We start from the raw sequence: 27,703 nt of genomic DNA, 5'->3' as shown, positions 1-27,703 counted from the left end.
AAAATCAAGAGTCAGATGCTTAACCAACTGAGCCACCCCAGTAACCGTCATTTTATGTTTTTGTTGTTAAAGATTTCATTTCTTTATTTGAGGGAGAAAAAGGGTGTATGAGCAGGGTGAGGGGCAGAGAGAGAAAGGAGGAGGCTCCCCGCTGAGCAGGGAGCCCGATGCAAGAGTTGATCCTGGGACTCTGGGATCACGACCTGAGCCAAAGGCAGAGACCCAAATGAGAGCCACCCAGGTGCCCTTCATTTTACATTTCTTAACTCATTTAATCCTCACAGCAATCCAACACATTACTGTGTGTGTATGTGTGTATGTACATTCATACATACAATTATACATATCAATTATAAAGCAGCACTAATTTTCTATAAGTATTGCAAGTATTTATGTATTTGGTTGAGTGTGTACACATTTATAAGCAAAAATAGTTTTTTTTAAAAGGGTCTGGAAGGATAAACCGATAACGTGATTACGACAGGACTGAAACTACTGGCAATATTTTTCAAGGAGAAAATACTGAACAGTATTTTGACACTGAAGTGTAATTATTTTTAAAGAAAAACAAACAAAAGGACTAACTTTGTATTTAGAAGGCAACTTTTATAACTGTAAAATTTCAGTGAGCACCATAGAGTATGTCAGTAATATTTAGCAAAATGATAATCTACCACAGAAAAGATTATTATGATACCATTAAAAAGAATGATAAACAGGTTATGGTATAGTATGCACATCATGATTACACTAAAGTCTGGAAGGATATGTTGTATAATTTGAAAATAGTAATTTCTTTTTGGTAGGCTTACAAATAACCTACTTTTTTTTTCACTGTGTGTGTGAAGGATTTTGTTTGTATTTGTTTTGTTTCGTTTTGAAAACGTGAAAACTTTAGCGTTACAAAAGGGAAAGAAATAGAGCTGCCTTCAAAAACAGAGTTATAATTCTGCCAGGAATTAGAAGATAGTCTCTGTAATGTAACTTATAGTATAGTATTGGTAGAAGCAGATCTATAGGGCAGAGCAATAGAAAAGATGGCTCTAAAACTAAGCTAACAACTCAAACTCAAGCAGCATAAAACAATGGGGTGGAAAGAATTATTTAAGAACTAGTTTGAGACAAAATCTTTTTTGGAGGGAAGGGAGGTTTAACTTAAACATTGAACTGACATTTTGAAATAGATTCAAGAAATTATGTATACAAGAAAACTACAAATATGTTAGAAAAACATTGTTAACAGTGTTATGGGTTAAACTATGTTGATGTCCGAACTTCTGGCACCTGTGAATGTGATCCTATATGGAAATAAGGTTTTTGTGCAGATGTAATCAAAGTAAGGTCATAAGGGTGACCAATATGACAGATGTCCTGTATGGGTCTCCTCTTGTATACAAGACAGAGACAAATTTATACAGGGAGAATGAAATGTAAATATGGATGCAGAGATTGGAGTGATGCATTTACAAGACAAGGAATGTCACAGAATGCTGTTAACAGAAGCTAGGAGAAAGACATGGAATAAAATCGTCCTCCGAAGGAACCAACCTTACCAACAACTTCAATTTTGGATTTCAGAGCTCCAAAACCGTGAGAATACATTTCTGTTGTTTTAAGTCACCCCATTTTGGGGTACTCGGTACTTTGTTACAGTAGCCTAAAAAAACTACTATGCTGTTTTGTTTTTTTTTCCATTAGCTGTTTTAAGTATATTATTATAAATATTATCAAAAGGGCTTATCTTTCACCCAGTATGAATTCCTTCATGACGAATAAGGTCAGAGCGACTACCAAAGGCCTTTCCACATTCCTTACAGTCATAGGGTTTCTCACCAGTATGAATTCTTTGATGTCTAGTAAGGTTTGAGCCTTTATTAAAAGCCCTCCCACATTCATTACATTCATAAGGTTTTTCATCTGTATGGATTCTCTGATGTTGAATAAGTTCTGAGCTCTGAATAAAGGCCTTTCCACATTCCTTACATTCATAGAGTTTCTTGCCTATATGAATTCTATAATGGTTAGTAAGTGTTGAGGCACTACTAAAGGCCTTCCCACATTCCTTACATTCATAAGGTTTCTCACCAGTATGCATTCTCTGATGTTGAATAAGCCTTGAGTGTTGAGTAAAGGCCTTCCCACATTCCTTACATTCGTAAGGTTTTTCACCAGTATGAATTCTCAGATGTGGAAAAAGTTGAGAACTCTTAGTAAAGGCTTTTCCACATACTTTACATTCATAGGGTTTCTCACCAGTGTGAATTCTCTGATGATCATTGAGGTTTGAGCAATAATTAAAGGCTTTTCCACATTCCTTACATTCATAGGGTTTCTCACCAGTGTGAATCCTCTGATGCTGAGAAAAATATGAACTACAACTAAAAGCCTTGCCACATTCCTTACATTCATAGGGTTTTTCACCAGTGTGAATCCTCTGATGTCGAGTAACAAGTGAGCCACGGCTAAAGGTCTTCCCACACTCCTTACACTCATAGCTTTTGTCAGCAGAATGAGTTCTCTGATGTTGAATAAATTGTGAGTTCTGATTAAAGGCCTTTCCACATATCTTACATTCACAGGGTTTCTCTTCATTAACAGTTTTTTGATGTGGAGTAAGAAATGTGGGCTGAATAAAAGTAGGCATGTCTTCATGAGTAAATATTACTTGACTAAAATGTCTCTTCTTTAGAGATAATATCTTCGTCTCACACATAGATTCCAGATCTGAAAGAAATAAAAATGCGTGTGTTCATTTTTCCTATCTTGGGAGAGATTGAAACTTCTAAAAAAGAAAAAAGATTAAAGTAAAAATAATATCTGGGAAAGTAAATGCTTAAATAGTTCTCGAATATGGCTAAGCAATTTTTAAAACTGGTAACGAAAGCATGGACATTGAGGAGAGCCAAGAGAGGAAATTCAAGAGGGTAATTAGAGAAAAAATGTATTCTGAAATTCTGATGTCAATCAAAATCACCTGAAACTTCCACAAATACACCCTATTCAGAGATACCCTCTGTATTTCACAGTGATTCTAATCATATATACATGTTTATAAGCATATACTCCCACACACAGCATCATACTGAATATCTTAAAATTTGTGGATAATTGTTTGACCTACATAAGAAGACCACTGAGGAATAAGTGTGGTGAAATGGGGGCGTCTGGGTGTCTCAGTCGTTAAGCATCTGCCTTCAGCTCAGATCATGATCCCAGGGTCCTGGGATCAAGACTTGCATTGGTCTTCCTGCTCTGTGGGAAGCCTGCTTCTCCCTCTCCAACTCCCCCTGCTTGTGTTCCCTCTCTGGCTGTATCTTTCTCTCTGTCAAAAAATTAATAATAATAATAATAATAAAATAAATGTGGTGAAATGTATGAATGGGGGTACAGTCTGAGACTGTGCAAAGGGTGTGTTGTTGGCAAATCCATATTGGGGGGATACCCTAGTCTAAGCTGCTGAATGAAACTGGCAAAAATGGTTTCAGGTAATTCTATGGATAGGGCTCGATATATTGGGGGTTCACTGAAAATAGTTTACCTTAGAATTCTCTGATGCTGACTTTGGGAGAGAGAGGAATGGAATTTCATGGCAGTGACTAAGAAAGCAGGCAGCTTGAATATGAGAAAGAAGAGAGTAAGAATGAAATATACTCTGTGAGAAGATAGGTACTCCAACTCCAATTTTTTGTCGTTCTGTACGTCTGCCATGAAAGCACTGCAAGTATTGATCCTGAGTTTATGAATTTCAGCAAGTAAGTGAATTCATACATATGGAATCTGTAATGAGTGTCGACTGTACATCTAATTTAAAAGGGGGACAACTGGGCACGTGGGTGGCTTGGTGGGTTAAGCCTCTGCCTTTGGCTCAGGTTATGATCTCAGGGTCCTGTGATTGAGTCCCACATCAGGCTCTCTGCTCATCAGGGAGCCTGCTTCCCCCTCTCTCTCTTCCTGCCTCTCTGAGTACTTGTAATCTCTCTCTGTGTCAAATAAATTTATAAAATCTTTTTTTTTTAAAAAGGGGGGGGGACAATTTCTGTTAAAAATGACAGACTGGACCTATGAGTTTTCCACTGCCTCTTCATGAATTCAGAGGAAAATTACAGTGGAAGCTTAACAAGAGGAAAGAAAAACCTCACTAGGACAGTGAACACTGGAGAAGAGACAGTAACAATAAAATCTGGAAGCTAGGAAGCCAATGAATGAGTGATAAGTGAGTCTGCAGACCAGAGAAAGTCAAACTGAGCCTGCAGTGGATGAATTCCACAGCACTGATAGTGCAGAGCCCCTAAAATGAACAAAAATTGAAGGTATCAGGCATTTCTAATAGTGGGATACATAGAGAATGCTGAAAGCTAAAGAATGAATTCAAGATTGTATGACTAGTAAGACCCCTAGGATCTCTTCTCCTATCCCATACAGGATTATACTTCCTTATTCTCACAGAAAACTCGAAATATAGAAATATGGAACCAGAGGAATCTGGATTCAGGAACATCAGGTATAGCTGTGGCTACCAGTATTGAATTAAGGACAAAGATTAACAGAAAATATATACACTTATGATAAAATAAAGAATATAACTGGTCTTTGTTCCAAGTTCCTGGCACAGAGCCCCACAAACCACTGGAATTTCCTGACCGGAAAGTCTTTTGTTATTCACAAGCTCCTTTTGATCATACCTAAGTTTTCCTAATGTGGTGATTCACAGTGGGCACCTAGCTTCAAGGGAGGGTCTGGCCACTCATGACTACATAATCAATAAAAAACTCGGGGCAAGGATTGGGGTAACCTTCTGATTACTAACTTCCTGGTTGGTAACTATATAACATACCTGGAGGATAACACACCTCAATTTCATAGGCATTGAATTTCCTGTGCTTGGTACCTCTTAGACTTCACCCTGTGTTATGTTTTCAGCTAACTTTTCATTGTATCCTTTACATAAAATGGCAATCATAAGTACAGTGCTTTTCATGAGTTTTGTGAGTTGTTCTTTTTGGTTTTTTAGTTTTGTGAGTTATTCTAATGAATTATCAAACCTGAGGAGGTATGTAAAACTCTAAACTTTGTCAGTCAGACAGAAATATGGGTAGCCTGGGGATCCTGGTTGCAACTAGTATCTGAACTGGTGGGCACCTTGCCCTTTAACTTGTGGAATCTGATGCTAACTCCAGAGAAGTGTGAGAATTGAGTTAAAATATAAGACATCAATTTGTTGCCAGAAAATTTGTCCAGGCCCCAATACTGAAATAACCCTGTTGACTTCACTCCAATTTAACCACTGGAATACTGATAATAACTCCCTCAATTAGGAATGAAAGTAAATGTCTCTTCTCTCAGGAAGATTATGCATAAAAGACCAAGTTACCAAAAGTGGGCTGTCCTCAGTATATTAACCCAACCAGATCATCCTAAAATCAACAAGACCCAATCCCTACTACACAGAAGTTCCAATCATCTTTTCAGCATCTCATACTTAAAAATGAGCAGTAAGTCATTGTTTATCAGACATTTGAGAAATGTTTCTTAACATGAAGAAGCGCCCAAAAGAGAAAAAAGTTTCTGTGAGGAAACACTCAGAGCAAGGAACAGAAGAAAATGTCAAAACATATAATGAATAACCTCAGAGAGCTAACCAAATTAAAAGGGCTCAAGATGCTAAATAAAGGAGCACTAAGAAAACATACACACACAGAATTCTTAGAAATTGATAATACAATAATGAAAATATATTTTTTAAAACCCCAAAAGTTCCTGTCTAATCTCAGAATGTACACAAAATTCTGGATTTGTTTCTCAATTAACCCTGGAGAAATTATAGAGAATTTGGTTTTACATGGAACTGATGCAAATCATGAAATATTCTAGACAGACTGAAGACTGGTGCAAACTTGTGTGTATTTGAGGGTGGAGGCTACTTGCCTGGAGAAATGGTAACAGAAGGCAAGGAGAGGATGGCCTGGTAGTAAGGTCTTTAAACTCTGATTTAGCCTTTCCCTGAAATGCTTTGGGACCACTGTTGCCTGTGCCTTTATCACAGAAACTGGTGGCAACTGCTCAAGCAGCTAAGTAGGATAACTTAATGGTAAAGAAAATGTCCTGCTGGACAGAAGAATATGGCTGACCATCTGCTTTCAAGCATCTGCTCCTCTACCTTCTCAGCTATTAAAACCCCTAGAGTTGGTGGATTACGAAAAGGGAAGGCATACTCTTCCTGTATGTTGCTGCTTTGTAAATGTTGAAGAGCAAACCCTGATGAGAATTCTCTGGTAGAGCAGTAGCAAATAAAAGTTATCAGCAGTGAATCCTGAGGTTTTAGGGCTTCTCATTCTGAGCTCATCTCCTCCTACCTCTTAAATCTACCTGGAGGGGCACAGGCCTGGATTTTTCTCTTGGCCCCTCCCCAGGCACACTGCCACACAAGGTAATTGATATTCTCTTGGGAACATGAACTCACAGGCCAAAATTGACATACACCAGAGGGTACAACTATTGTTGAAATAAGACCACAAACTACCATGATCATCTTGACAGATACAGAAAAATTGTAGGATGTGGCCAACACCTACTTATGATAACTCTGACCAAATTAGCACTGCAAAGTAATAGCTGTAACTTGGTAAAAGTTATCAGAACTATGGTGAAAACTGCAGTTAAGTGAAGAACTTAAGATACGCTCCTTATAAGATGGGGAAAAAGAAACCGATGCCCATTACCAATGTTACCAATTAAGACAGTCCCAGCTACCATTATAAGCAAGGAAATAATCAGTATGAGGACTGTAAGGGAAGTAATAAATCTAACAACATGCAGATAATATGATGATCAAACTAGAAAAACCAAGAGAATAAAAAATTAACTTTAGTAAAGTTGTTGGATATTAAAGATCACTTACAAAAATAGTATTTTGAGTAACATTTAGCAAGATGGTAGAATAAGTGCTAGATTATCCTGACTCCCACAAACACATCAACTCAACAGCAATACATGGATCAATTCCCTTTGTGAGAAATCTAGAAACTCATTAAGAGAATCCTGTACACTAGGCAAGGGTAAAGCCAGTCATATCAAAACTAGTATGAAAACTGGAGACACCTTCTCACCATGATCCCCATTCGTGGGATAGTTCCATACAACTGAGAGGAAACCTCCAGCTTCTCCCTGAAGAGAAAAGAAGTTGGAGTGTACATCTAATGACTCCACTTTTCTGAGTGCTGCCTGTCCTGGAGGCTTGATCAGACCTGGCATACCCTAGGCCCTAGGGACTACAAAGAACAGAAGCACTGGTTTGAACTAGCATGCAGGCACTCACCACAGCTCCTTTCTCTGCTCAATGCAGAGTGAGTGGGAGGAAAACTTCAGCTCCCAGCTTCTCCCTGAAGAAGGAAAGAGGTGGACTGTGTGTCAAACATTCCAACTTTTCTGGAGTTTGCCTAAGGGACTGGCTTCTATCTCATCAGTCTCAGAGTGCTGATGGGACCCAGCAGATTCAAGATATCTGGGGGCCACCAAGAACAAAGGAGGTAGTTTGAACTAGCACACAAACTCACCATAGCTCCTCCTCCTGGCCTACTGCTGAATGAATGGGTGGAAAACTCCAGCTCCAGCTCCCATCATCTCCTTGAGGATGAAAAGAGTTGGACCTTGCATCTAATTTTCTAACTTCTCTGGAAGCTACCCAAGGGACTGGCTTCTATCTCACTATCTCAGGACCTGGCATACAGTGGACCCCCCAGGGACTACAAAAAACAAAGGGAGTATTTTAAACTAGCATGAAGGCCCTATAGCTCTTGTCCTAGGTTAATTCATAGCAAATGGGAGGGAAAACCGCAGCTCCCAGTTTCTTCCTACAGGGGATAGAGTGCATCAAATATTTCAACTTTTCTGGGGGTTACTTGAGAGACTGGCTTCTGTCTTGGAGCCCTGGAGGGACCTGGCATATTTTAGAAACTGGGGGCCACTGAGAACAAAAAAGGGGATTCGAACTAGCATGCAAACAATTGCCATAGCCCTTTCCCCCATTCTAGAGCAGAGCTGGCAAGCAAAACACTCCAGCTTCCACATTCTCTCTGGAAAGGGAAAGAACCTGAACCACACATCCAATGTTCTAATTTCTTCAGGATTTACATGAGGAATTGGTGCTGATGAGACTTGGCATACTCTAAACACCTGGAAGTTACTAATAAAGACGGTGGTTTAGACTAGCATGAATGTTTGAGAGGCTCACAAAAGCTCCGACTGGTGAAGGTCTTTTCTTCTATGAGGCTAATTCATAATGAACAGGACAAGTGGCATTTTTTTTATACATGTAGATACCAACACAAAAAATCAAGGAAATAAAATGAAGAAATAGAGAAACATAATCCAAACAAGGAAACAAAATAAAGCTCCAGAAAATTACCCTAATGAAATATAGGTAGAGGAATTACCAGACAGAGAATTTTAAATAGCCATCATGAAAATGCTCAATGAGCTCAGGAGAACAAGGCATGAGGAAAGTGAGAATTCCAACCACGAGACAAAAAATTTGGAAAAAAGAAAGAAATCTTGGAGCTAAAGAATGCAATAACTTATCTGAAAAAAAATTTTTTTAAGTTTTTTTATTTATTTGACAGAGATCACAAGTAGGCAGAGGCAGGCAGAGAGAGAGAGGAGAAGCAGATTCCTCACTGAGCAGAGAGTCCGACGCGGAGCTCCATTCCAGGACCCTGAGATCACGACCTGAGCCGAGGGCAGAGGCCTAACCCACTGAGTCACCCAGGTGCCCCTGAACTGAAAATTTCAATAAACAGACTCAACATTCAACAGACTAGAGCAAGCAGAAGACAGAATCAGTGAACTCAAAGACAGGTCTTTTGAAATTATTCAATCAACGGAACAAAAAGAAAAGAGAATAAAAAAGAGTGAAGAAAGTTTAAGGTTCTTATGAGGCACCAAGGAATGGCCCAATATACACACAGGAGTTAGAGGCAGAGAAAGAACAACAAAACTTACTCAAATTAGTAATGGATAAAAACTTCCCAAATCTGGGGAAGGAAATAGACATCCAGACTCAGGAAGCCACAGTATTTCAAAAAGATCCACACGAAAGAAATGCACACCAAGACACACTATGTCACACTGAAACATCATTATAATGTTTTTGTCAATAGTCAAAGGCAAAGAGGGGTGTCTGGCTCAGACAACTGTCTGGCTCAGTTGGAAGAGTGTGCAACTCTTGATCTTGGGGTTGTGAGTTCAAGCCTCATGCTGGGGTTAGAGATTACTAAAAAAGTAAAATAAAAACTTCAAAGGCAAAGAGAATTTTGAAAGCATCAAGAGATGACAAACTGTCTTATACAATGGAACCCCCATAGGACAATGAACAGATTATTTAGCAAAATTTTGAAGGCTAGAAGGGAGCTGGATGATATATTCAAAGTGATGAAAGAAAAACAATTGCCACTCAAGAACAATATACCCAAAAAAACTTTCATGAACAAATGAGAGAGAGACTTTTCCCAGACAAACAAAACCTGAGGGAGTTCATCACTACTAGACCTGCCTAAAGAAAGTTTTCAACACAAAACATAAGGATGGTAAACAGCAACATAAGGGAATAAAAAAGCATAGAAGTTCTGTTTGTAAAAGCAAATATATAGACAAACACAGAACACTGTAATACTGTTACACAGGAGGGTAAACTACTTTTATTTAATTCTTAATTCTAGTATAAAAGTAAAAAGGTGAAAGTATTGTAAATAACTACACATAAAAATATATTAATGGATATACTGATAACTATAAATAGATTAAATTACAACATTGGTAACACAATATATGGGAGAATAAGAATTAAGTGTTTTGTATGTGATTGAAATAAGTTCTCAGTTCAGAACATATTGTTACAAGATATTTTATGAAAGCCCCAGTATAACCACAAATACTTATAAAGATTACAAAAAAGAAAAATAAAGGATTCAAAGCATATCAATGCAAAAATAAATAAATAAATAAAGCAAAAAGAAAAAAAGAAAAAGAGGGGCAAAAGAACTACAAGAACAGAAAAACAACAAATAGTAACAGTAAATCCTTCCCTATCAATAGTAACTTTAAGATTTCACTTATTTATTTGACAGAGAGAGAGATCACAAGTAGGCAGAGAGGCAAAGACAGATGGGGAAGCAGTCTCCCCAACAAGCAGAGAGCCCAATGCAAGGCTCAATCCTAGGACCCTGAGATCACACCCGAGCCGAAGGCAGAGGCTTTAACCCACTGAACCACCCAGGGGCCCCTCAATAGTAACTTTAAATATAAGTGGGTTAAACTTCCCAATCAAATGACATAGTGGCTGAATGGATAAAACAAGATCCAATTATATGCTGTCCTCAAGAGACCCACTTTAGATTTAAGGACACACATATCAGTTGAAAGTGAAGAAACGGAAAAAGATATTCCATGTAAATGGTAACCTAAAGACAGCTAGGGTAGCTATACTTATATCTGACAAAACAGGCTTTAAGTAAAAAACAGTCTAAAGAGATTAAAGACATTATATAATAATAAAAGGCTCAATTCACCAGGAAGACACAGCAATTACAAATATATACAGATCCAACATCAGAGCACATACATAAAGCAAACACTGACAAAACTAAAGTGAGACATAGACCAAAATAATTGGACACTTCAATGGCCTACTTGCAATAATAGAAAAAACAACCAGACAGAAAATAAACAGTGACTTGAAAACTACCATAGATCAAATGGATCTAACAGACCTATACAGAACATTTCACTCAGCTGTAACAATATATATGCTTATCAAGTGCACATGGACTGTTCTCCAAGACAGATCATATATTAGGTGACAAAACAAGTCTTTTAAGAAATTTAAGAAGAATGAAATCATTCCCAGTATCTTTTCTGACGACAGTGAATGAAACTAGAAATCAACAGCAGAATGAAAACTAGAAAATTCACAAATATGTTGAAATTAAACAATACACTTTTGAATAAGCAATTGGTCAAAAAGAAATAGAGAAATTAGAAAATACCTTGAGACAAATGAAAACATATTTATGAGATGAAGAAAAGGCAGTATAAAGAGGGAAGTTTATAGTTCCTACATCAAAAAATAAGAAAAATCACAAATATATGACCTTACACCTTAAGAAACAAACTAAACCCCAAGTTGGCATAAGGAAGGAAATAATAAATTTTAGAGCAGATATAAACCAAATAAAATAGAAAAACAGGAAAGATCCATGAAACTAACAGTCTACTGAAAAAATAAATAAAATTGATAAACTTTTAGTTATAGTAAGAAAAAGAGGAAACTCAAATAAGTAAAATCAAAAATCTGTAACTGATGTTACAGAAATTAAAAGGATCATTAAAAGGCTAGTATGAACGAGTAGATAACCTGGAAGAAATGGATAATATATAACCTATCAAGGCTGAATCATAAAGAAATAGGAAGTCTGAACAGACCTAGAACTAGTAAGGACATTAACTCACAATAAAAAATCTCTCAATGCAGGAGGCCTGGGTAGCTCAGTCAGTTAACTGTCTGCCTTCAGCTCAGGGCATGATCCAAGGGTCATGGGTTAGAGCCCCGTACTGGGCTCCCTGCTCAGTGGGAATTCTGCTTCTCCCTCTGCCAACCACCCCATGCTCTCTCTCTTCAATAAATAAATAAAATCTTTAAAAAAAGAAAATTTCTCAATAAAGAAAAGCCCAGGACCAGATGGCTTCATTGGTGAAGTCTACCAAACATTTAAATAAAAATAATAATGCCAACCTGGGGGTGGGGAAGGGCTGCCAATCCTAAAACTCTTCCAAAAAACTGAAAAGGAGAGAACACATTCAAACTTATTTTATGAAGCCAGCATTACCCACATGCCAAAGCCAGACAAAGACACCATAAAAAAGAAAACAACAGGCCAATTCCCCAATGAATATTGAGGCAAAAATTCTCAACAAAATACTAGTAAACTAAATCCAACAGCACATTAAAAGGATCATATACCATGACCAAGTGGAATTTATCCCTTGGATGCAAAGATAATCCAACACACAAAATCAATTAATGTGATACACCACATTAAGAGAATGAAAGATTGGGGCGCCTGGGTGGCTCAGTGGGTTAAGCCTCTGCCTTCAGCTCAGGTACATGATCTCAGGGTCCTGGGATCGAGCCCCGCGTCGGACTCTCTGCTCAGCGGGGAGCCTGTTTCCCCTTCTCTCTCTGCCTGCCTCTCTACTTGTGATCTCTCTCTCTCTTTAAAATAAATAAAATCTTAAAAAAAAAAAAAAAAAAAAAAAAAGAGAGAGAATGAAAGATTGGAGTGCTTAGGTGACTCAGTAGGTTAAGTATCTAACTCTGGCTCCAGTCATGATCTCAAGGTCCTGGGATTGAGCCCTGGTGTCTGGCTCCTTGCTCAGTGGGGACTCTGCTTTTCCCTCTCCCTCTTCTCCCTTTCGTGCTCTGTCTCTCAAATAAACAAATAAAAATCTTTAAAAAAAAAAAAAAAAAGAGAGAGAGAATGAAGGATAAAAATTACATGATCATCTCAACAGATGCAGAAAAAGCATTTGATAAAATTCAACACCTTTTCAGGATGAAAAACTCTCAACAAACTAATAACATGGATATTATCTTAACATAATAAAGGCCACATATAAAAAGTGCACAACTAATATCATACTTGATGAAAAACTGAAGACTCTCCCTCTAAGATCATGAAGGAAAAACGCCTACTCTTGCCACTTCTACATCTGGTATACAGAAAACTCTAAAGACTTCACATAAAAACTGTTAGAACTAATAAACCATTAAATTATGGTTTCAGTTTGCAGTTTCAGGACACAAAATCAATATATAAAAACTAGTTGTTTCTTTACACTGACAATAACCTGAAAGAGAAATGAGCGTCAAAAGGAAAAGGACTATTTAGGAACACACATAACCGATGAGGTAAGAGACTTGTACAATGAAAACTGTAAACCACTGATGAATAAATTAAAGATATACAAGATAATGGACAGCTATTCTGTGTTCATGGATTAGAAGAATATTGTGAAAATGTCCATATCCCCCAAACAATCTACTGATTCTATGCAATCCCTATCAAAATCCCAATAGCATTTTCTATAGAAATAGAAAAAAACAATCCAATGAGCCAAAATAATCTTCAGAAAGTACAACAAAGTTGGAGGCTTCACATTTCCTGATTCCACAATGTAAAGCAGCAGTAATTAAAACAGTATGGTACTAGCACAAAGACATACATATAAGTCAAGAGAACAAAAGAGAACAAATAAATTCACGTATACACAGTCAATTAATATGCAACAAAGATGCCAAGACTACATAACAGAAAAGGGAGGGGCACCTGGGTGGCTCAGTGGGTTAAAGCCTCTGCCTTCCGCTCAGGTCATGATCTCAGCGTCCTGGGATCAAGCCCCGCATCGGGCTCTCTGCTCAGCAGGGAGCCTGCTTCCTCCTCTCTCTCTCTCTGCCTGCTGCTCTGCCTACTTGTGACCTCTTGTCTGTCAAATAAATAAATAAAATCTTTAAAAAAAAAAAAAGAAAGAAAGAAAAGGGAAAGTCTCTAACAAATGATGATGGGAAAACTGAACATTCATATGCAAAATTTAGCCTTTATCTTATCCCATACCGAAAAACCACCTCAAAATGTATTAAAGACTTAAACATGAGACCTGACACTATAAAGCTTCACATAAGGGAAAAGTTTCATGACACTGGTCTTATTGATGATTTCAGGATATGACACCAAAAGCAAACAGACATATAGGACTACATTAAATTTAAAAGCTTGTGCACAGCAAAGGAAACAAAAGTGTGAAAAGGTAACTTATGGAATGGGAGAAAATATTTGCCAACCATGTATCTGATAGTGGTTAACTTTCTTAAATATATAGCGAAAGAACTAATCTGATTAAAATATAAGTTGAGAACGTGTGTAGACGTTTTCCCAAAGAAAATGTATAAATGGTCAAGAAGTATATGAAAGATGCTCAAAAATCTCAAATCATTACAGAAGCATAAATCAAAACCATGAAGAAACATTGCCTATTACTTTTAGGATGGCTGTCATTAAAACAAACAAAAAACAAGTAACAAATATTGGTGGAGATGCAAAGAAATTAGAACTCTTGTTCTTAAAAAATTAACAACAGAACTATCATATGATCCATCAATCCCACTTCTGGGTATTTATCCAAAAGAATTGAAATCAGGATCTTTTTTTTTAAAGATTTTATTTATTTATTTGACAGAGAGATCACAAATAGGCAGAGAGGCAGGCAAAGAGAGAGGGGAGAAGCAGGCTCCCTGCTGAGCAGAGCGCGGGGCTCGACGCGGGGGCTCAATGCTGACCTGAGATCATGACCTGAGCTGAAGGCAGAGGCCTTCCCCACTGAGCCACCCAGGCACCCCGTTTGAAATCAGGATCTTGAAGAGATATTAGCACTCATGCGTTTATTGCAGTACTACTCATAATAGTCAAGATGTGAAAACAACCTAAATCCACAGATGGATGAGTGGATAAACAAAATGTGTTATATATTTACAATGGAATATTATTCAACCTTAAAAAGAAGGAAATCCTTCCATATGAAACAACATGAAGACACTAAGCTACATGAAATAAACCAGTTATAGGACAAATACAGCATTATTTGACTTATAGGAGATATTTAAAAAGGGTAAAACTCACAGAACAAAAGAGTAGTTACCAAGAATAGTTGGTTACCAACGGCTGGGGTTATAAGGAAACGAGCAGTTGCTAATCATTAAGTATAAAGCTTTAATTACGCAAGGCAAATAAGTGCTAGAGATCTGCTATATACTACTGCGCCTAAAGTTAACAATATTGTATTATACACTTAAAAATTTGTTGAGGGTAGATCTCATGTTAAATGATCTTATCACAATTAAATTTTTTTTTAAAGATTTTATTTATTTGAAAGAGACAGAGGGGGGCACAGCGAGCACGAGCAGAGGGAAAGGGCAGAGGAAGAGGAAGCAGCAGACTCCCTGCCGAGCAAAGGAGGTGGACATGGGGCTTGATCCCAGGATCCTGAGATCACGACCTAAGTCAAAGGCAGATGCTCAACCAATTGAGCCATCCAGGTGCCCTTCACAATTAAATTTAAAAAGAAAGAATAAAAAGCAGTTGTATGAAGTTATACCCTATCAGCAGCTTGAAGGTGCTGTTCCACATTCTCATCTATTCTTACTAATGTCAGACTTAAATTTTTGCCTACGTTACAGATGACATAATGATATCCCACTGCATTTCCCCGATAATAAAATTAAACTCCTTTCCACATGTTAAAAAAAAAAAAAAGCTTATACTATTTCTCTATACGAACAATATCAATTAGAAAATTGTAGTATGCTTACAATCTACTTGAAAAATCTAGAAAGCAACTGAACAAAGAACGAAAAATTGCTATGAAGAACAACAGTTATAAATGATTTATTTGTCTGGTGAAAAGACAGCCTGAAGGTAACATATTTACTATCCTCTAAGACAGTAACTAGTTTTTGTATCCACAATAGTGATGTGATTCCTGCATTGTAATATAATTACATATATATGGATATAATCATAATATAAACTCAGAGTCTCCCAGACAACTTGAACAAGCTTTACCATTCCTCTGGTTCTCTCATTAGTGAGCTAAATAAATATTTCAAATGTGCTTATCATATACTTAGAAGAATCATCTTTAATTTTTGAAAAATTATACTTTTGAAAAGTTTTGAAAATGTTATACTCTGACAATTCTGAAGGTCCCACTGAAATGTCCAAATGGACTTATTTGCAGGAGGCAATAAAGTATGACTTGTGAAGTGTATCTCATGGGCTATTTAAGGCCCAGCAAACTTTTCTTCTTCGCTGCCTCAGTAAATTCCAACTAGCAATAAAATGCTACTTTAATTCACTTTCTCTCCACTACACCCTCCTCAATGCATCCTGGGTTTAGTTTTTGGACTAAGTCTAGTTTTGCTACTGGTTTGTGCAAGGCTGGTAAGTTATAGTGATTAGGAATCTGATTTTATGGTAATTTCTTTTTTTTTTTCTTTTTAAGATTTTATTTATTTATTTGACAGACAGAGATCACAAGTAGGCAGAGGCAGGCAGAGAGAGAGGAGGAAGCAGGCTCCCCACCGAGCAGAGAACTCGGTGGGGGGCTCGATTCCAGGACCCTGAGATCATGACCTGAGCTGAAGGCAGAGGATTTAACCCACTGAGCCACCCAGGCGCCCCTGATTTTATGGTAATTTCTATAGGGATAATGGAAATCTGTTCCAGTTATCTGGGGATCCCTTCATTCTCTGTTAACTGAGATGACAGAGAATTTGGATTATTATCTTCCAGTGGTCTGTTTATAATATTTGGTGCCTCCTGGAAAGGAAAATAAATCTTGGGAAATCTGCATTGGTGAGTTCTTTAGTTCTTTGTTCATTCTATCTTATGGCTAAATTATAAAACTAAAGTTGTATCTACAGTTGAGAAAGCTTTTTTTGTTTTATCTTCAATTTTTTTTTTTGAGATAAAATTGAAAAAAATCCTTTATCTAAATAATAGGATAAGTATGAAATATTTTCCTACTTCCAGAAGGTATTAATAAACTTAATTATGAAGGGTCATAACTTAAAGGAGCTCACACCAAAAGTACACGCAACCAAAGAAAAAATAGATAAACTAGATCTTGTTAAATTTAAAAATTTGTGCTTCAAAGGACAAAATCAAGAGGGTGAAAACATACCTACTAAGAAAATACTCACAAACATATGGTTGATAAAACTTGTGTCTAGAATATATAATTAACTCAAAACTCACTAATAATAAGACAACCCAATTAAAAAATGGACAAAATCACTACCTATCATCTCACCTGAACAAAGGCCTCTTGTCAGCTCTCTTTCAACCATCCAGGGTTCTTTTCCTTGTTCCAATAAGGAAATCACAGCTGGCTTAGAATTGGAAAGTCCTGATCACAAGAAAAGACACGGGACATTGTTATCCTGTGGGTGTCCCAGAAATCAGATGCAGTCCCTTGGTGATCAAGAAAAAGATGCCACTATAGGAAGGACCAGAGAAAGATGAAGATGAAGCTTCAACCCACTGAAGGTGCTCATTTCCAACTCTTCCATTCCATTCCATTCCAACTCAAACCATTCCTTGAGGAACAGGGAGCAGAAATTTAGCTGGTTACTTGAAACAAATAATTCATAATGGAGAAAGGAGACATTCCGAAGGGCAGACTCTGAATTTTGGGGGATAGTTATCCTTACCCACTGAAACCAGGTTGCTGAAATTCTCCAACATCACTTCTTTGTATAAATTCATCTGACCAGAATCCAGGCATTCCCATTCCTCCTGAGAGAAGTTTATAGATACATCCCTGAACATCATTGACCCCTGAAACAACAAACATGCTTTCACAGTAGAAAGAGATTAAAAAAAGATGGTGAGGCACCTGGGTAGCTCAGTCAAATAACCGTCTGCCTTCGGCTCAGATCTTGATTCCAGGGTCCTAGGATCAAACCTTACATCAGGCTCTCTTCTCTGTGGGGGAGCCTGCTTTTCCCTTTGCCTCTGCCTGCCGCTCCCCATGATTGTGTGTGAGATCTCTCTCTCAAAAAAATAAATAAAATCTTAAAAAGAAAAAAGATGGTAGTAGAGATGGTGCTAGAGCTTATTAAGCAAACTGAAGGGACTGGAACTCTATTATATCAGTAGAAAACATATCTTTTGTGTACAGAGGGATATATCAAGCAACATGCAAGTAAACTTTAGCATTGCTAATCATACAGCTCAATGCTCGATGCCTGGTTATAGTAAGGTGTGCATATATGTGAATCCTTTCCCCCTTCCCATATTTTTCCTTTAAGACCCAAAAGAGGAAACAATGTGATGTACTTAAGAAAAAAATCTTATGATACATTTTGGAGTAAAATTTCAGAATATCAAGAAAAAACAGAACTTTCTAAAAGCTTGCAAGAAGAAAACATACATCACATAAAAATTTATAGGAATTAGGGGTGCCTGGGTGGCTCAGTGGGTTAAAGCCTCTGCCTTCGGCTCGGTTCATGATCTCAGGGTCCTGGGATCGAGCCCCGCATCGGGCTCTCTGCTTGGCAGGGAGCCAGCCTGCTTCCTCCTCCCCCTCTCTCTGCATACTTATGATCTCTGTCAAATACATAAATAAAATCTTTAAAAAAAAATTTATAGGAATTAAAATCACAGTGGACTTTTCAACAGCTCCACCTGAAGAAAAAAAAAGTGATTCCTTTAACATTACAAATGAAAATTAATTCTGGCCTAGAATTCTATACCCAGTCAAAGCCAGTGTGAAGATTATATACCAAGCAAGATTAAAAACAAAATGGTGTGAAGAATAAGATTACTTCGAGATCTACAGGGAAAGATAAAATTATCTCTCAGTAGCTTTTTTTTTTTTTTAAGATTTTAAAAATTTATTTGACAGAGAGATCACAAGTAGGCACAGAATCAGGCAGTGGGGTGGGGGAACGCAGGCCACCCACCGAGCAGAGAGCCCGACGAGGGGCCGACCCCAGGACTCCAAGACCATGGCAGAGGCCCAACCAACCAAGCCAGCCAGGCAACCCTCTGAGCTTTTAAAAGAAACTCCTGGGGGCACCTGGGTGGCTCTGCCTTGGGCTCAGGTCATGGTCCCAGGGTCCTGGGATCGATCCCCACGTGGGTCTTTTTTTTTTTTTTAAGTTTTTTTTGTTGTTGTTGTTTTTGTTTGTTTGTTTATGTAATCTCTACATCCAGTGTGGGACTTGAACTCACAACCCCCAAATCAAGAGTTGCACACTCCACTGATGGAGCCAGTCAGGCACCCGTTGAGTTCTTTTTTATGGGAGAATTTCAGCTAATAAAAGCAGAAGGAACCTCTAATAAAATATTGGATCTAGCCAAAGATTACCAATGGCTGCTAAAAGCCTTAAATGAAAAGTTAATAAGAATCTTTAAAACAGATGGATTCTGATTCATAATACATGAATCTACTCATCAATTTTTTTAAAATATTTTATTTATTTATTTGAAAGAGACCACAACTAGGCAGAGAGGCAAGCAGAGAGAGAGGAGGAAGCAGGCTCCCTACTGAGCAGAGAGCCTGATGTGGAGCTTGATCCCAGGACTCTGAGATCATGACCTGAGCTGAAGGCAGAGGCTTTAACCCACTGAGCCACCCAGGCGCCCCATCTATTCATCAATTTTAAAAAAGATTTTATTTATTTACTTTGAGAGAGAAACAGAGTGAGAGCAAGGGGAGGGGCAGAAGGAGAGGAGAGAATCTCAAGCAGACTCCATGCTTAGTGTGGAGCCCCAGCTGGGTCTCGATCCAGCACCCCATGTTTTTTACATTCTTAAAGGGTTGTTGAGAAAGAGAACATGAGACTGAGACCTTATCTGGCCCTCAAGCCTATTTATTATTTGGCCTTCTAAAGAGAAAAATTGCTGACCCTTGTTCTAAAAGACAAATGACCTGGATTCTACACAAATAAAATACGTGGGGAAAAAAGGGTTGGGAGGAAGGGGGAGGAGAAACACTTATGAATTAGAAAAGACCTAAGAGATATATCAACCAAATGCAATGCGCTAATCTTTATTTAGATCCTGAATCAAATAATCCAACTATAAAAATAAATTACTGAGACAGCTGAGGAACTAGGAACAGAGACTAAATATCAGATGATATAAGAAACTATTATTAATGTTATTAGGTGTGATAATAATATTGTAAATATTTAAATAATTTCACCTGTCAGAGATACATACAATGGTATTTAAAGGTGAAATGTAAAATAGTTCAGCAAACAAAACTAAAACAAAACTGGGGAAGACAGATAAACCAGTCTGGCAAAATGTTGATCACTGCTAAAGCTAAGTAATGAATACCATGAGGATTCCTTATACTCTATTTTTGAATGTCTGAAAATGACTACAATAAAATTCTTAAAGTACGTATTTAGAAACAAAGATCAATACTAAAAGAAATAGCTAAGTAAGTTGAAATGAAAATAATGGCCTAAATGGGGGCGCCTGGGTGGCTCAGTGAGTTAAGCCTCTGCCTTTGGCTCAGGTCATGATCATGGGGTCCTGGGATCGAGCCCCGCAACAGGTTCTCTGCTTGACGGGGAGCCTGCTCCCCACACCCCCGCCTGCCTGTCTGCCTACTGATGATCTCTCTCACTCTGTCAAATAAATAAAATCTTAAAAAAAAAATATCGCAGCATTATTCCACCAACACATTTATTAAAAAAAAAAATTGCCTAAATGAGGTGAAACATGAGGTCAGATGAAGGGACTATCATAAGCCTTGTATTTCTGTTTTTAAGAAGTTAAAGCCTCTGCCTTCAGTTCAGGTCATGATCCCAGGATCCTGGGATCAAGCCCCGCATCGGGCTCTCTGCTCAGCAGGGAGCCTGCTTCCTCCTCTCTCTCTGCCTGCCTCTCTGCCTGCTTGTGATCTCTCTCAATAAATCTCTCTAAAATAAATAAATAAATAAATAAAATCTTAAAAAAAAAAAAAAGAAAGTTATACTTCTCTTATGACTGTTATAAGAATTATTCCTTATTAACATAAATTCTTTAACTTTTATAATTTTGCTGGTGGCAGAATTTTCTACAATATAAACATTACCGAAGGAAAGCTTTCACTTCAGCCATTTTGTTAGGCAAAATCCTTAAGAACCGTTCCAGATATTATCCTCCCTCTCATACCTTGCCCTATGCATCTCTACCATTTTGCTGTTCCTGAATTGCATTCTTTATAGTAAAACTATGATTAAGTACAGTACTTTCCTGAGGTCTATAAATCATTCTAATCAATTACTATACCTGAGTAGGGATAATGGGAATACCTCTGTTTCTGGTCTGCTTGGGGCTACCCAAGGCTTGGAGATGCTGTCTCAAATAGGGCAGTCTTGTAAGGCTAAGCCCACTAAACCTGTGGTGCTCTGTGTTAACTCTGTAATTAGTGTCAGAATTGAATTAAATTGCAGGACACTCAGTTGGTGTCCAAAAATTGGTTGCTGAAAAATGACACACATTTTCCATCCCACAGGAAAAATTAAGTTATTTCTTCATCTTAGACTCCAAGGTCCAAAGTAAAATGATGAGATTATTTAGGAGAATTTTTGCTGTTTCCTGAAGTTTAGAGGGCACAGAAACTGGTATCCAGTGCCCTTTTTGGACCAGATGTGGACTCAATGGAAGGACAACGGGATTCCCAACAAAGCAGCAAAGCACAGAATCCCCAAGTGTAAGACAGGTATTGTAAGTAGATATTGGTAGCTCAATCAGTTAATCGCATGACTCTTGATTTTGGCTCAGGTCATGATCTCAGGGTTGTGGGATCGAGTCCCGCACTGAGCTCTGTGCTCAGCACCAAGTCGGCTTGTCCCTCTCCCTCTGCTCTTCCTCTGAAGCTTACATATTATTATATTCAACTAGAGATTGTAATTAGTAGAATGAGACTGACCTTTATCACTGAAAATAACCAAAGGATACCAAAGACTGATCAAAACAAGTATAGAAACTGCACAAGTTATTTTATCCAGGGCAACAAAAAAATCAGCCCACAGAGAGAGCTGAAAGTAGAAAATATGAAAACTAATTTATTTTACTTGCTTCCTATGGAGGCCTGCTTATTTCAAAGTGCTAGTTATACACTGATTTGGTTTTCAGGTACACATTCATATCATCTGCAAAGCAATTATCTTATATTCTCTTTTCTAATTTTTAACCAACTTCTTTCTCTTGGCTAAGTGCTTTGGTTAATATCAATGCAACGATGTTAAATTTAAATAACATTGGTGATGGCATATATTCTTGTGCTTTTTCTGATTTTATTATGCTTCGAATATTTCCTGATTAAACATTAGGTTAAAAAAAGGGGCAGGGGCGGTGCCAGGCTGGTTCAGTTGGTAGGACATGAAACTTCTGATCTCGTGGTTTGCAGGCTTAAGCCCTATGTTGGATGTAGAGATTACTTAAAAATAAAATCTTTAAGGGGCGCCTGGGTGGCTCAGTGGGTTAGGCCGCTGCCTTCGGCTCAGGTCATGATCTCAGGGTCCTGGGATCGAGCCCCGCATCGGGCTCTCTGCTCGGCAGGGAGCCTGCTTCCCTCTCTCTCTCTCTCTGCCTGCCTCTCCATCTACTTGTGATTTCTCTCTGTAAAATAAATAAATAAAATCTTTTTCTTTTAAATAATAAATAAATAAAATAAAATCTTTAAGAAACAAAAAACATCTGATTAGCTTCTGAGAACAGCTTCTGATTAGCTTCTACTATATTATACTAACCTCCTAGCATTATTCCCATTAATATTGGGCAACAATCTTCACTACAGAAATGGCAAGTATAATTAGAGGCTGATGGGAGGAAAACCAGATATTCTGGGTTTTGGCACCGAAGAATGGATTGGAAATACTCAGCCATCTTCTAAAGAAACCCAGAAAGGTCTTAAGTGCAATAGATTGGGGATGACTGATTCTTAACGTGATTTCCTTTGCCTCTGTACCAAATATCCACATTTTAAAAACTGGGAGTAGGGGTGCCTGGGTGGCTCAGTGGGTTAAAGCCTCTGCCTTCGGCTCAGGTCATGATCCCCAGGTACTGGGATGGAGCCCCGCATTGGGCTCTCTGCTCAGCAGGGAGCCTGCTTCCTTTCCTCTCTCTGCCTGCCTCTCTGCCTACTTGTGATCTCTGTCTGTCAAATAAATAAATCTTTAAAAAATACAAATAAAAATAAAAAATTGAGAGTAGACCTATCTACTGTATCAACTTTAAAAATCAAAAAGATTAAGGTAAGAAATTCTAACCTATGTTTAATTAGAGCCTGAGAAGGGAGAGGAGAGAGGGGGAGAATAAAGCAGGGGCAATCTTTGAAGATGGCCGAGGAGTTCCCTAAACTAATAAAAAACACCTACCTACAAACTGAAAAAACTCTACAAATCCCAAGCATATAAAATTTTTTTTTAAGATTTTATTTATTTATTTGACAGAGAGAAATCACAAGTAAATGGAGAGGCAGGCAGAGAGAGAGAGGGAGGGAAGCAGGCTCCCTGCCGAGCAGAGAGCCCGATGCGGCACTCCATCCCAGGACCCTGAGATCATGACCTGAGCCGAAGGCAGCGGCTTAACCCACTGAGCCACCCAGGCGCCCCCCAAGCATATAAAATTTTTAAAGGGCACACTTAGACACATTATGTTAAAATTACAGAAAACCAAAAACTGGGAGAAAGTCTTAAACACAGCCACAGGAAGAAAAGCCAAAATACTTTTAAAGGACAACAAGGGCGCCTGGGTGGCTCAGTGGGTTAAAGCCTCTGCTTTCGGCTCAGGTCATGATCCCAGGGTCCTGGGATCGAGCCCCACATCGGGCTCTCTGCTCAGCAGGGAGCCTGCTTCCTCCTCTCTCTCTCTCTCTGCCTACTTGTGATCTCTGTCTGTCAAATAAATAAATAAATCTTTAAAAAATAAAATAAAATAAAATAAAGGACAACGAAACTAGAATAATCAAGACTGTGATACTGTTTTAAAACAACAGAACAAAGAGCTCGTGAACACATCCACTTATATATAGATACTGGATTTTTATATGTTTGGATATATCTGAAATGGGAACATAGTGACCTAATATATGGTACTGAAAAAGCGAGGAAAGAATTCATAAGTGGGTAAAATCTGGGCCCCACTTTACATTGTACACAAAAGCCAGTTACAGGTGGATTAAATATATAAATAGGAAAGGCAAACTTTTTTATTTTAAGATTTTATTTTTAAGGGGCGACTGGGTGACTCAGTGGGTTAAGCCTCTGCCTTCAGCTTAGGTCATGATCTCGGGGTCCTAGGAACAAGCCCCACATCAGGCTCTCTGCTCAGCAGGGAGCCTGCTTCCCCCTCTCTCTCTGCCTGCCTCTCTGCCTACTTGTGATCTCTGTCAAGTAAATAAATAAAATATTTTAAAAATCTTAAAAAAAAAAAAAAAAGATTTTATTTTTAAGTAATCTCCACACCCAATGTGGGGTTCAAACTCACAACCCTGAGATCAAAGTCACATGCTCCACCAACTGGGCCAGCCAGAACCCCAAAAAGCAAAACTTGTAGCTTCGGGATCGCGTCAAGCTCCCTGCTCTGGGGGAAAGCCCGCTTCTCCCTCTCCCACTCCCCCGCTTGTGTTTATTTGACTCTGTCAAAATTTGACAGAGAGTGTCAAATTTATTTGACAGAGAGTGAAATAAACAAATAGAATCTTTAAAATAAATAAGTAGTAAAAAATAAAGATTTTACTTATTAATTTGAGAGAGAGAAAGAGAGACAGCACAAGCAGGGGGAGGAACAGAGGGAGAAGGACAAGCAGACTCCCCACTGAGCAGGGAGTCTGACCTGGGGTTCAATCCCAGAACCCCAGATCACAACCTGAGCCAAAGTAGACACCTTTGGCTCAGGTGTCTCACTGACTGAGCCACCAGGCGCCCTAGAAAGGATTTCCAGAAACACAAAAAGTACTAACCACAAAGAAAAAAAAAATTGATAACTGCATTAAAGTTAGGATTTCTATTCATAAAACCACCTTAAAGGAAATGATAAAACAATCTAAACGGAATACTATCAATGAAGGACTCATATCCAGATTATATAAAGAAACCCTATGAATCAACAAGAGATAATCAAGGGGCAAAAAGTTAAAATATTTGAACAGGCAGGTCACAAAAGGAGAAATCTTAATAACCAATAAATACATGAAATGGTGTACAATCTTATTATTAATCATGAAGTCCAATTTCAAACCTCTGTGTGTGGGGGTGGATGGGGGGTGTATGTGTGTTATTTATAAGTAAATAAATACTTAAAGATTTCAAAGTCAGACATACTGACATGAAGAAAGGGAGAGAACATAACTCACACAAAGAAATATGAATCTTTGGGTGCCTGAGTGGCTCAGTGGGTTAAGCCTCTGCCTTTGGCCCAGGTCATGATCTCAGGGTCCCGGGATCAAGCCCTGCATCGGGCTCTCTGCTTAGCGGGGAGCCTGCTTCCCCCTTTCTCTCTGCCTGCCTCTCTGCCTACTTGTGATCTCTGTCTGTCAGATGAATAAATAAAATCTTTAAAAAAAAAAAAAGAAATATGTATCTTTAAAAAATGGTATTTACAAAGACCATTTGACAATACAGGAGAATAATACTTTCTAGTGAAAATGTAGGATATAATATAGTAAGTGAAGTATAATTTGATTTTGGAAAAATAATAAAAATTAATTAAGGGGCACCTGGGTGGCTCAGTCAGTTAAGCCTCTACTCAGGTCATAATCCCATGTTCTGGGATTGAGTCCCACATCTGGTTCCTTGCTCGGCAGGAAACCTGCTTCTCCCCCTCCCTCTGCTTCTGCTTACCTGCTCTCTCTCTCGCTCACTCTGCCTCTCAAATAAATAAAATCTTTTTAAAAAATTAATCAAGGGGCGCCTGGGTGGCTCAGTGGGTTAAGCCTCTGCCTTCGGCTCAGGTCGTGATCTCAGGGTCCTGGGATCGAGCCCCACATGGAGCTCTTTGCTCAGCGGGGAGCCTGCTTCCTCCTCTCTCTCTCTGCCTGCCTCTCTGCCTACTTGTGATCTCTCTCTGTCAAATAAAGAAATAATTTTAAAAAATAATCAAAATATTAACATTAGATATTTGAGTGATCACATTTTATTTATTTATTTATTTATTTATTTTAAAGATTTTATTTATTTATCAGAGAGAGAGAGGGGGAGAGAGCGAGCACAGGCAGACAGAATGGCAGGCAGAGGCAGAGGGAGAAGCAGGCTCCCTGCTGAGCAAGGAGCCCAATGTGGGACTCTATCCCAGGACGCTGGGATCATGACCTGAGCCGAAGGCTGCCACTTAACCAACTGAGACACCCAGGCGTCACATTTTATTTTTTCTTGGTAATTGTTTCTAAAACCTCTAAGTAATAGTGATGTTGTGTTTTATGTTATATGTTATGTTGTGTTGTTACGTGTTGTGTTATGTGTTGTTATGTGTTATGTGTTGCATTATGTTACATGTTATTTTATTGTTTATTTTATTTTAGTAGGCTCCATGCTCAGCATAGAGCCCAGTGTGGGGCTTGAACTTAGGACCTGGATTGGAGTTCAAGACCTGAGTCCAGATCAAGAGTCAGTCCCTTAACCAACTAAGCCACCCAGGCGCCCCGTGTTTTTATTTTAATATCATAACAATTGTATTTAAATCATAATACTGCATTTAAAAAGAAGAAAACTCAACAAACGGAAGTAGAGCCATTTCCCAAATAAGTGAACAATACATATAGGGGTGCTGTTGGGCTTTAAAACCAGGCTGGACCATCCTTCCCTTTAATTATAAGGACCTACAATTAAATGACATTATCTTTATTAAGCATTTAACTTTCAGAAGAAAGAAAGCAAAGAGAAAACCCCAACACACCTTGGACACTGCTTGTAGAAGTTCATTGTGCATTCTTCTCTTCTGCACTTGGAGAAAGGTGGAACTGGGGAGAGGAAAAGGTAATTGCAAAACACCATGTTTTCCTTTTTTCCCCAAACTGGTCTGGTCAGAAGTCACCTCCAGTACCAGCCCCAGCCCCCACCACACGCAGGGAATGGAGATCAGAGAATGGAGCATTCTGCCTAATCTGTGTGTCTGGAAAAAGTTGAGGCCACCGCTGCCAAAGGGCTATAACCCGACCAAACTTCACAGAAGTTCCCTGGGGACAAAGTTCTGGAGTTACAATCTTACATATGACAGGAACCCCGTACCCTGACACAAAGTGCCCCATAACCTGAGCACGGACATACTGAAACCAATGCGACAAGCACTCCACACGCGCGCACACATAGCTACCCATGGTAACACGGTTACAATCACATACCCGCCACCGAACATTGTTACTCTCCTACAGCCTTAGGTACCCCCCCACACACAACAGTGTCTCGGGGTCACAACCGTCATCGGGACACATGCAATCACAACCCCACAATGACAGGCAACCGATAACCGCACACAGGTCTCAATCTCTCACACACACAATCCCGTTACAGGCCGCTCCACCCGTACGGTACAGGCCGGATGACCCACCTTGGTACCTATATCCGGGCTCCTCAATTTACGCCTTTCGAGTCCCCCGCGACCCACCGACTCTCACCTCACCGATCTAACGGTCCCGCCAGGCGTGACGAAACTTTCGCGTTCTTGCGAGAAGAGCGACGGACCCACCGGGCCCTCTGGGAAATGTGGTCCAGAGACGCACCCGCGGCCAATTCCTCTCAGGGCCCTGCCCGGACCCTCCCTCAACGACTGTAACTGCAATTCTCAGCGTCTAGCCAGGTCTCAGGGTTGCGAGGCACGGTAGGTTTGCACCTTCCAGCCCGGCCTTCGGTGCAGGACTTACGGTGCCTCCTCCTCACACAGGAAACACAGACAGCTTTCTGGCCGGAAGTTGAATCGGGCCGCGAAGCCTTCTGGGAGGTGTTGTTGTGTTCAGGAACGTCCGTTGGGAGGCGGTCACGAAGGGATGGTTCGGCGTTACCGGCCCCTGGCTTGGGTCTTTCTGTGGGTCGCCTTCACCTGTCCTCCCAGAAACCGCGCGCTGAATGCGCATTCGGGCGTTTCCGGCAGGTGAC

At 39.1% G+C, this 27,703-nt stretch overlaps 2 protein-coding genes across 12 annotated transcripts in view; one reads left to right on the top strand and one right to left on the bottom strand.

Annotated features, from left to right (window-relative positions):
- Positions 1–27,703, top strand: part of ZNF568 (zinc finger protein 568) — a 132,428-nt gene that overhangs the window by 34,522 nt on the left and 70,203 nt on the right. For 2 of the 4 annotated variants that reach the window (XM_059151449.1, XM_059151443.1), the window contains exon 1: positions 27,562–27,698. The gene's annotated coding sequence lies outside the window, so the exon portion shown is untranslated. Of the gene's footprint in view, positions 27,699–27,703 lie in introns of those variants that run through there. The other 2 variants (XM_059151448.1, XM_059151442.1) reach the window with 2 other exon arrangements.
- On the bottom strand, positions 368–27,539 carry ZNF829 (zinc finger protein 829). 8 transcript variants are annotated; one of them, XM_059151563.1, is made up of 5 exons: positions 27,159–27,539; positions 26,508–26,571; positions 17,318–17,444; positions 16,918–17,013; positions 368–2,724 (listed from the first exon to the last, which is right to left on the bottom strand). In XM_059151563.1, the coding sequence occupies exons 2-5, from the start codon at positions 26,538–26,540 to the stop codon at positions 1,745–1,747; spliced, it is 1,236 nt and encodes a 411-aa protein (XP_059007546.1). In that variant the 5' UTR covers positions 26,541–26,571; positions 27,159–27,539; the 3' UTR covers positions 368–1,744. The 8 variants fall into 8 exon arrangements, with proteins under 8 accessions (XP_059007546.1, XP_059007548.1, XP_059007545.1 ...); XM_059151565.1 differs by having other exon boundaries at positions 17,318–17,402; XM_059151562.1 differs by having other exon boundaries at positions 27,226–27,539.

Source organism: Mustela lutreola, chromosome 16, assembly GCF_030435805.1.
Source record: "Mustela lutreola isolate mMusLut2 chromosome 16, mMusLut2.pri, whole genome shotgun sequence".
NCBI classification, from domain to species: domain Eukaryota; kingdom Metazoa; phylum Chordata; class Mammalia; order Carnivora; family Mustelidae; genus Mustela; species Mustela lutreola.
Note: the sequence above shows the minus strand (reverse complement) of the source record. Positions and strands in the feature narration are given on the sequence as shown.

Coding starts and splice junctions, on each gene's coding strand:
- ZNF829 (XM_059151563.1), bottom strand. CDS start 26,540: ATGCACAATGAACTTCTACAAGCAGTGTCCAAG. Junction 17,445..26,507: donor TTCTACAAGCAGTGTCCAAG/GTGTGTTGGGGT, acceptor TTGTTGTTTCAG/GGGTCAATGATGTTCAGGGA. Junction 17,014..17,317: donor CAGCAACCTGGTTTCAGTGG/GTAAGGATAACT, acceptor TCTTGTGATCAG/GACTTTCCAATTCTAAGCCA.